Here is a 10,402-nt window from a genome sequence, read left to right as displayed (position 1 = left end):
CCATTCCACGGAACACAAGCGATCTTTATGCGTCAATTGTTGTCGATTGATGATCAGAATTTGCATCTCCATGCACGACCCCATCCTCGTACTCATGAATATTACTAAAGTAAAGATTGTTGAATAGAAAACCATTCTCACTGATATACCGGTAATGTTTGTAAGGTTCTGACGTCGGTGCATATGTGAAGTGCTCGTTAAAGCCGCACTTTTCAATCCCAGGTTCTCGCATTAGTGGAGTTCTCCTCCCAGTCAAACACATGGCCAGTACTATGTTTGATTTCTATTACATTAATTACACAAACTGATTTCAATCTTTTGTCACCTTTTGCTAATCCTGCAAGTAGAGCTTATATAACCGTTTGATTGACGGTCGGTTCAAATTGCCAACGGTCATTTATTCCCCAGCACCACACTCAAATTTCCTTAAAAAACGTCTTCCAGTCACGTTAGAATTTGAATATAACCACAGAGTTCGATTGGCAGCAGCTTTGTGCTGACCGCTTGGCAGTCTGTCAGCGTTTTTGCAGTCGGAAAAAAATAAAAAGTGGCATTTTCTGGAGCGTGTGCCCTCATGTTGCCTGTTTGGTGTCCACTTACACAATGAACGCCGCCATAGGTTGGCGCCCTTTTAAAGGGAGGCTCCGCCTTTAAGACTTTATCAGTTTTGGTGTTCTCGTTTGAATATTTTTAATCATACGTAACCTTCCTATATAGATAAAACGATTATCAGGTGACACCACAGGGAAAAGCAAAAAAAAAATAAAAAAAAAAAAAAAAAAATCATGCATCTGTTCGATGATATTTGTTACAATAAGGAACAGTATGAATATTATTTTCTATTAACTGACTCCTCCCCATTCATTATAACCTCCATGAATTTTGAATCCCACGGACGGAAGTGGGCGGCTGCTCAGCCTTTCTAATTCATTTGGATACGGCCATAATGTATGATAATGGATTCTGTTGTTATCCACTGCGTAAATGGCGTAGTTGGACGACAATCCCGATATCCTGAGCATATTTAGTCCCTTCACGGTCCCTCAACACACGAGGGTCTGTGCTCCCTTGAATCATCATGTGAATGGCGGTTTCACTGGTAGAGATGGTACATACCAGGGACGAACGTTTGAACTGTACTGAACAGTACTCTACATGGCGATTCCGGCCCATTGTTCGATTTATCTTCATCTTGAACCTAACGTAAACGTGTGATTACCTCAATGGTCGAACAGTACGCTTCAATCACGTCGTGAACGAGTTTTTTTACATTTTGTTGAAGTTACACGGAGTACTGTAAACTAGTCTTTTATCTCGCACCCTTTTAGCTAATTGAGCTGAGTGTATAAATTCGCTAATTTAAGATGCCGCTAATTTAAACTTTCACCCACATTTACCAAGGTCAAGATGCCTTTTCAGCTTAATTAAAAAAACCGCCGATTGCAATAAAAGTCCGAAATCGCTAACTACAGTCCCTCTATGGACTGTGCGCTAACATGAAAATAGCATACAGGTAATTCAAAGTGTTTTACCAGTCTCTCCACACCGGTGGGTGGAGGGACTGTGGTTTTACATTTTGGGCAATTCAACGCCGTGTCCAGACACAATAACAACGTTGAGAATTGCAGTTTCACCGAGGTGTCCGGTCTATTTCAGCACGTAGACTAGCCCCTGGCCCAGGTTCAGTATTCGACAAACGACATGCCGATGAAAACGGGCCACCTAGCCTTCGTGCCAAAGGACTGTGGCCTGCTGCACCTCCGGCAACGACGCTGGCATGGCAATATCGCTTGCACATCCAAGCCATAGATGACTCTTTTAAGGTCCATGATTCAACACACAGTGCGTTGAAATTGTACGATAAATAAATTTGACGACGTCCATCTAAAACATTTCGAAAGTCCGTTTGTTTGAAAGCGACCAAAGGGTTTTCGCCAATCGTTGAAAGAATTTGATTACACGTTATGGACTCCACTGTACTGGCTCCCCTGTTGCTTGTTGTAGATCTCACTGAAGTTGTCATGGAATTTTATTTTTCTTCAAAATCTTTTCTCCTTGTCTGTGCCAAACCACAAGAATTTTCGGGTCCTGGGGACCTAATTTAATCGTCGCGTCACGAAATTAACCACCAATTACTATATTCGATCGGTATTTAAATACCACAGACCACAGCTATTGATAAAAGCCCACAAATAATAGCCAAAATTTCAAAAAAAAACCCCGCCGATTTTCGAATACTAAGTAGTTATCGGACTTACAAATATTACTGCTATAGTATATTGACATTCCTTATATAAAAAGAGAGAAATACTCTGCAACGGTTATGATACGCTATCTAAAACACTGATTGAAGCTTTAACATTATTACGTGAGTTATTGAAAATAATTTGCCATATTTTATAGGTTACAAAATAGTTTTATGTTGTGCTAATCTTTTGAACAAAGAATAGAAATACCATACGTCAGTAGAAGCTCGCCTCAACATTCTATATGCCAATACATGGCGAGAACAAGATGGCTCAGGCACCGCAGCCGATAGCGTAGCCCGCTGGACTAAAAAGCGGCGTTTTAGGGTCGGAGACTTTAATTTTTTATAATTAGCAAAGGTCTTTGCCATTTAGATATCAAAAGGAAATGGTAAGTTAGAAATTAGTTTTAGGACGGGCAGAGTTTTACGACGTGCGAGTGGATATTAGTAGGACCATCATGGAGCTATCCCTCCATGCAGATCAGGAGGACAGTAGATAGAGAATTGTTTTACGTACGCCCAAAATAGACTTGGTTCAAGTCTGTGATTTGTGAATGTTTGAGAGGAGTGAACGCGACGTTTTCATATGAAACACATGAATGGGGTGGACGTGATGAGGGGGTGAACGCTATACAGACGAGGGCTCTGATTTGGATTGATTGTGTCTTGTTGGACCTTTGTTACATTTTATTTTCGCATATTTATTTATAATCTGTATATTTATCGAAATGTCCCCAATTCAATACTTTTTCCATGTATGCTTTCTCTTTGTATGACAATGGACTTATTTTAGAGGGCTCTGATGGAAATTACAATTCATTTTGTAAATCAGACTACCCTCGTTAAATAAAGTATAATAATAATAATAATAATAATAATAATAATAATAATAATAATAATAATAATAATAATAATAATAATACAGGAGAGTTTCAACCGGAATCCGGTGAAACTAACTCACTACTGCGCAGACTCAAAGGTAACGCATTCAATCGCTGGGAAAACCTTGCCAGGGCTGCCAAATTCGCAATAGGTTTGTACGAAATAGGAGAGACACAGGAGGAACTATTATAAATGATTTTATTTTTTTTAAGTTCACCGATTTGAACCAAGCCTAGCCTAGAAAGTCAGAAGTGTGAAAGGGTCCAAGGAGTTGTAGAAGTCAGAAGTCACTGCACGTGATTTCATCTCAGCCACATCAGAGTCAACAGATCAGGACATTTTGTCACCGCCGAGTTAACGACAGCGCTCAGCGTTTATCGCGTAAAGATGTATCGTGTTACTCGTCGTATCAGCTGGTACTATACGTTTTTTACGGGTATTGTATGTCGTAAACTCATCTTGGCCTGCTGAGAGGTACTGCGGATCTTCAAAGGACAGGAGACGTCCAGAGTTCGTTGATGCTAAATAGACTTTCTTTCTTGGTAGAACAGCTTGACAGTTGACATCGCCCAAGATAGACCTTTCCCACGGTCCAAATGTCTTGTACTACTCTTTGGTTGTCCGGTGAATTCTCTTTTCGTTGTATTTCTGCCGTACAATTTCAGCATAGTTTTGGAATGGAATTTTAAAGTCATTATCTTCAAGGCGTGGCTTTTAGCAAACAATAGCTATATGAATAATCCATCAATCATAAACATCAATACAACTCTTGGTCTCAGCTTACATGTCAGATATAATTTTCAAACTCAATGTAGCACGTTGCAAACCCATCACGTGATTTTCTCATGTTCATTCGTTAATGATACATATTTTCGTTATTTTCATATTATTTAACCATACGTTGCGTTAAACTTCGTAAACATTCTCGTAAAAAGGAATTAGCTTCTTTGTGCATTAGCCAAAAAATGGTTTGTATTCATATCGACTTATATAATTGAGATCTTCTTGCTGTAACACAGCGAAGGACAAGAAGCAGGGGGAAGAGAGAAGTTCTACCGATACAAATTAAGATCGAAAAGTGTATTGAATACAGATGAAGACCGGAGAAGACACAGACACAGTCAAATCGAGAACAGACAAAATATTCCGATAGAACTCTTTGCTGCTGAGTGTCGGCATTGTTTATATCAACCATGTCTTACCAGAACAAAACAAAACTGAATAGCTGTCGGCCACACAGACCTATACGTGCTTCCAAACGTGCCTAAAAAGGACCCTTTTCGTGGCCACTAAATTGTTCAAAAAGAGAAATATCGCACACGACAATTCATAATTTGTCCTCTCAATGTGTAAGATAACAGCCTTTGACCTGCGTCAATTACGATTGGTCATCTTTGCCCATGGATGTGTTTTGCGATACGTGTACTCACGGTCCCTATAGGATCGTGGTGTACCCTTGCTTTTCCCAAGTTACCTATCCAATTAAGGTAGTATGCACCTCGAAAGTGAAAGACTTAAACTTTTGCTCAAACTTTCCTTAAAGGATCTTTCAACCATTCTCTTTCGAAATCAAGAATAAAAATCGGGGGTCACCGTGCAAATTTTGGTACTTGAGAAACAAATTACCCAAGATTTTCCGATATTTGAAATTCAAAATGGCCGCCATCCCTGTATTTAGTCTATGGAGAAAAATAAACTTTTCGAATTTTGAAAAATTAAGCGGGAGAAAAGTTTTTTTACACTAAGAGGTTTAAAATGAACCCCCACAGGTGGTATATCAGAAAAGAATTGTAAAAGTTTGAGAGTCCGAATATCTGTCCCCGAGGTGCGTTTTACCTTAATGTACCGTTATCCTTCCGAATATACCATAGCAAAGAGACGTATACGTATTGCTGAGAACCTACTGACTAAGCTGTGCGTTATGTTTGCTGGGCAAGCGTTCATGATTTTTCGCAACTCACGTGACCAGTGCCTTGCTTCTGTCGACCCTTAGCTATATAAACATTTGTTCATTATATTCGTCATTACGAGAGAAATCCTGTATTTTTAGACGACATATCAACAGTGTATCACTAGCAGTTGTCTTCGTTCAACAGAGCATGATATGAGTCTTTCTTGCATCACTGTTGCGCGGTTAATTGATTACTATCTTCAAAAGTAGAGTCATAACTCTGGATTAAGATAAACAGCAAAACGTTTACATTGTTGGTAACAGAAGATTTATTCATTTGTTGAGAAAACGCAACATGTTAGTTAACTTTTTTATATTCAAAACTCCGCAGTTCAATGTGACAAAATTTTCCAAATTTTTTGGAAAATAAAAGTCACTTGAGTGAGTGTATGTTCGTGAAATACTATAAATTATTAGTTGAAAGAGTAAATAATTTTACATCCCGATCGAACATTTCTAAACACCGTTATATTATCCACCGCGTTTAAAACAATAAAATCTGTGATCTTCATCACCACACGGCACCATGGAATGTTCATCCAAGTTCTACGTCATCATGTTTCGGGAATCATTTCTGCGACATGCTGACGAATTCTAGGTGGAAAAGAGCACACATTTTAAGATGTTACAACGCGAAAAGTGAAAAAAAAGTTTGGTGTGGTGGAATGTTAGCAGGCCGCTGCCGCCAGGGCTGATGAAATTTGATTGGAATGAACCAGGACATATTCAGCGTGAATGTATACGCATTTTTCAACAAACTTGTGCCTGCACATTGAAAGATTTTTTTTACATCAGACTGTCCCATGTAAAGAAGGCGTTGTCGGGAAGGGTTTTTTTACCAAACAAATTGCTCCTCCGAAGAGTAGAATTATGTGATTACAAGTGTTCATAGCATTTTCATGTACGTCGTACTTGACAAATTGTATCAATCATGCAGTGTCTGTGAATATGTACAACTTTTACGGATGGTATGGCCACTCCAAAGACAACTAGAAACACTGCATTTCTCTTTGTCTGTGGGCCACTCAAAAAAAAAAGTTTTGTTTCAAGGGCCACATTTCTCTGAATTTGTGGGCTGTAACCTTTGTCGTTAAGAATCAACACTTCTGCTACGCGAGTGTATTCAAACAACACATCCTGCAAACTGTCCTCTTAACTGTAAAACGGTGTAGAAGATCAACACATGTATGTAGATCAAGTGCCCTTAATTAGAAATTTCTGAATCCAATCAAACCCCTTCCATGGTTACCAATCGATATAAACTAAGGACGATGAGATCGCTAATTTTTTTGAAACTAAGAAAATGCCTTTTTTTATTTAACCCAAACTTAGGAAAACCATTGTCATTTTAAAAGCATAGTTTACATGTAATTTCAAGTTGTCACCGAGTAGGATACGTAGAACAGCCCCTACCTTCGAATTTGATTTGTCCGTCTTTATCGACATCAGCCCCTTTAATCATTTCTTCAATTTCTTGATCTGTCTTTTGAATGCCGAGACCCTTCATCGCTTGACCCAACTCGGAGGAGGTGATGAAACCGTTGCCGTCTTTGTCCAGTGCACTGAAGGCGTTTTGGTATCTTTTGACCGCCGCGGTGAGGAACTCTGAGAATTCGACGGTCCCGCTGCCTGTGCAAATGAAACAAAAAAAATTCTTGTTCAACCCACTGAGTCATGCCGAAATGCAAGATTTTGAATTCGACTAGATACTTTAGTAGTCACCATAAATTGTCGTCTCAGACTGATTGACGAGTGGACGTGATTTTTAGGAGTAGAACAAGCTTCTGTTTTTTTCACGACAGAACAAAACTAGTAACTGACTATATATCTATATGCAAATCTGTACCTACATCTTTACCAGATAATGTTTCTTATCAAAATGACATTAAATATCTTTATATTTGCAAATAGCCGACAGTCTAAAGCATCGTAGCAATAGTGTACTCTAAGGATGAATGGGTTATATATTTTAGTATTAATGACCAGAATTTAATCAAAATATTGACGCCACTTTATTAAATTTGATTGAAATTATAGTATATGTAAAATTTCGACACTTTGGTTTTGCAATATCGCCACACTATACGAGCGTGTATAATGTCTCAAAATGTTTTCGATCATTTCTCCAGATAGTCTGACAACGTCCTTCATCGAAAACTCACCATCGGTATCCAGGCTATTAATCATATCCTGAACTTCTTTTTCTGTCGCATTGTGACCAAGTGACTTCAGGTAAGTTCCCAGTTCCGTACTCGTGGCTCTACCGTTCCCATCCTTGTCAACGGCGGAAAACTTTTCCCTTAAGTCTGAAACAAAATATAGTTAAACAAACGTAAGATTTCAAAAGGTAGCTATATGTACAGGTCTCTCTCTCTCTCTCTCTCTCTCTCTCTCTCTCTCTCTCTCTCTCTCTCTCTCTCTCTCTCTGCATCTTTAAGTAGAGTCATTCCTTTGGAATTAAAATGCACGTTCGAGATTTTTTACTTCCTTACATTTTATGTTAATATGTCGTTTCCAAATGACCGGATAAGGATACACTTCCTTAATTCGAATCTCTGAGGTAAAATATTCGCACTCGACTGGCCGTAACAACCTATGTTCAGGATTTCACGATGGCTGTTGATTTGTTCAAGAGCCACGGGTGGATTCTCAGCTCAAGTCTATATTGGATTCTATGCCTAGTGTGAGGGCGTTAGTTATATTTGCTTGTCGTTTCGTTTTCAAATAACACCTACTAGAGCGAAACTCTATCAACAATGCTGCTACAGTAGTAGTTAGAATCATCTCAGAAGTGAAAAACTGGGAAAAAAATCGAAGCTAATTTTTGTTGCGGAAAGAGTGCAACCTGATATTCTAGCAAAATAATCAACTTGGATGTTTGGGGAAAACATATTACAGGGGAAAAGTATGCAACACATTCCACAAATATTTCTCAAGCCTAAGCTCGAGGTATCTCGAGTCACGTGGCTTCACCATGATTCCACGCCCCACCCGTGTGGCCTTTGGATGTTGGTCTCTTCTGAGTGTGAAGTAGCGATAATCATACGTGTCACGGTATTGACGTCAACGGTGTACGTACGTGTCTACTTACATGCAACTTGTGCTTCGGACAGTTGATGAGCCTACAAAATAATAAGAGGGGAATATTGTCAAAGATCATGAGATAAATGGATTGACTGTAAACAGCTCTCAAAGCAGAACCAAGGACTAACATCACGTTAAAGGTCGATGTCATCAAGTGCTAATACGAGAACACCAGGGGTGTTGGGACTGCCGCTGTAAATGTGGAAAATGAAGGGTAAAATCAGCCAAAATGTGCAGCATTACCGCTCTGCCAATAACAATAAGGCTTGAAGAGTTAGAACAGCCAAATTGTGCAACATGGCCGCTCTGTCGATAACAACTGAAAGAGGGTGTGGCATTTTGAAAAAAGAATGGAAGAAGCTATGCGCTCGGCGATATCCTGACACCACCAACCGCACCCCGACTCTCAGCCATACCCATACCACCCAAAAATTGTCAAGAATCGCAAAGCAGAAAGCTCTCGCATGTCTGAATTCTGACCATCCTCGGGAATTTAAAAAAATCGAAAAAGGCGACACCTTATCGTAAAATCGGAATGGTCGATATCTGAACCGTCAAATTAACAAACCTTTCAGTTACTCACAAATACGACCTTATCTTGCGGAAGTGAATTCGGTAATCATTGCTTCTATACGAGTTGTCTGCAGGGAGTTTTAATTGCCTTGTTTCACTTTTGTTTGATTTTAAACATCACTAACCGTCTGACCAGTTAGTGCCTAATAACCGACCTTCCCGGCTGATTCATTAATTGTGCACTTGCCTTATTCATCTCTTTTCAAATATGGTCCTTTCTCACCATATCTATGTTTACATACAAACTGGACAGCTATAAAGATAGATACATCTAGACAGACATTGCAGTTAGACAGTCAATCGGTCAGATGGATCGAAATGTTTGCTCGCGCAAAGACACATATAGTTATGCACTTTCTAAAGCACTTGCAATTTCGCGTGGTATGTTGTTAACGCCCAGCACCGTTTTTCGAAACTAATTATTGCTAATATTGAATTATATCAAAGACAAAGACAAATTTTGATGGTATTCATGATTTCATTGGTATATCCAACGGCCCTTTTTGAGTTTCGGCACACAATTAACAAGTTGGTATGATGGTAAAACTGATACTGTCCTATACATGGACTGGGTTCGACAAGTGGGAGTTGACCGTTTTGTAAATCAACGGTAAATTACAGATATATTAGTATGACTAATTAAATTACCGAAAAATCGAAAAAGATCTTTCCAATGACCAAAATATATCAGCGTATATGTACAAGTATTTAGCCATGCGTGCATTACTGCAGCAAAGATTGCAAATTCATCAACTAAACCTTTTGGACTCGTTCAACAATGCGACACACCAATGAATCCAAAGATCCGAGGGTATCTTTGCAAGGCACGAAGGCTGGAAGGAGCTCTTTCTTATTTCTATGATGAAGGAAGCCATATACCAGGTAGAGTGGATGTCGCAAGTCAGCTTAAAGTGTCAAAACCTACTAACATGGCAACTCTGAAACATTCAGCCACATCACAATATCCTTTGAGAAGCACCCTTTGATTACAGAACTGTTGCTGAAATAAGAAGCTTCCTGATACATTGTCAAATGCTCCTAGGGGAGATATAAACCACTGACACCTTACGGTGCCATAAACAAGAAAAAACTCGTGTGAAAGAATATAGGACTGACTGAATCTGTGGTTAAATTGCGTTGACTCTTGGTGGTACATGAGAAACGGTAAAATCTGTCTGCTCAATTATTTAAATATGGCATTGCTTTTTCCTCTGCTTTTAGTTCAAGGCATGGAAAGGTACTCACCATCGTTTTGCTTCTTCCTCGGTTCAAAACTATAAATAACCAGGTCCGCGAAGGCGGCAGAAAGGTTTAAGATATGCTAGGGATCGACGTTCGACGAAAGTCTGTGAAGAGCGCACCTCTACAAGTTGACTAGCAAGCAATTCAGGGGCCTATTTATGCACTTTATGAACAAATACGTATTATTCACGCCCTCATATTTTGTTCATTTGATTTGGCAAAAGAAAAGTAATCTGTATGCATCCATTGTCTTAGATAAAAGATGGGAATTGGCATATTCATCTGATGTTTTGCGAACACAATAAAAGTAATCTTTATGCGTCATTTATCTTAAACTGGTGATCGGAATTTGCATAACTCCATGCATAATTCATTTCTCTCGTTCGTGAATTTTCCAAAATAAAATCATGCTTTACGCAGCA

General features: G+C 39.1%; 1 protein-coding gene across 1 annotated transcript; it reads right to left on the bottom strand.

The window, feature by feature from the left end:
• Positions 1 to 5,326: 5,326 nt before the first annotated feature.
• Positions 5,327 to 10,160, bottom strand: LOC139119039 (calmodulin-like). The gene is made up of 5 exons (XM_070682655.1): positions 9,984 to 10,160; positions 8,173 to 8,203; positions 7,244 to 7,387; positions 6,495 to 6,710; positions 5,327 to 5,675 (listed from the first exon to the last, which is right to left on the bottom strand). The coding sequence occupies exons 1-5, from the start codon at positions 9,984 to 9,986 to the stop codon at positions 5,650 to 5,652; spliced, it is 420 nt and encodes a 139-aa protein (XP_070538756.1). The 5' UTR covers positions 9,987 to 10,160; the 3' UTR covers positions 5,327 to 5,649.
• Positions 10,161 to 10,402: the final 242 nt, after the last annotated feature.

Source organism: Ptychodera flava, chromosome 19 (assembly GCF_041260155.1).
Source record: "Ptychodera flava strain L36383 chromosome 19, AS_Pfla_20210202, whole genome shotgun sequence".
NCBI lineage: Eukaryota > Metazoa > Hemichordata > Enteropneusta > Ptychoderidae > Ptychodera > Ptychodera flava.
The sequence above is the reverse complement of the archived record's forward strand: the minus strand, read 5'-3'. Positions and strand labels throughout refer to the sequence as shown.

Bases quoted from the DNA above. Each gene is read 5' to 3' on its own strand.
- LOC139119039 (XM_070682655.1), bottom strand. The intron at 7,388-8,172 runs GTAAGTAGACAC...ATTTTGTTTCAG, and splicing joins GTCCGAAGCACAAGTTGCAT to ACTTAAGGGAAAAGTTTTCC. The intron at 5,676-6,494 runs GTAGGGGCTGTT...TTTTCCACCTAG, and splicing joins CGGACAAATCAAATTCGAAG to AATTCGTCAGCATGTCGCAG.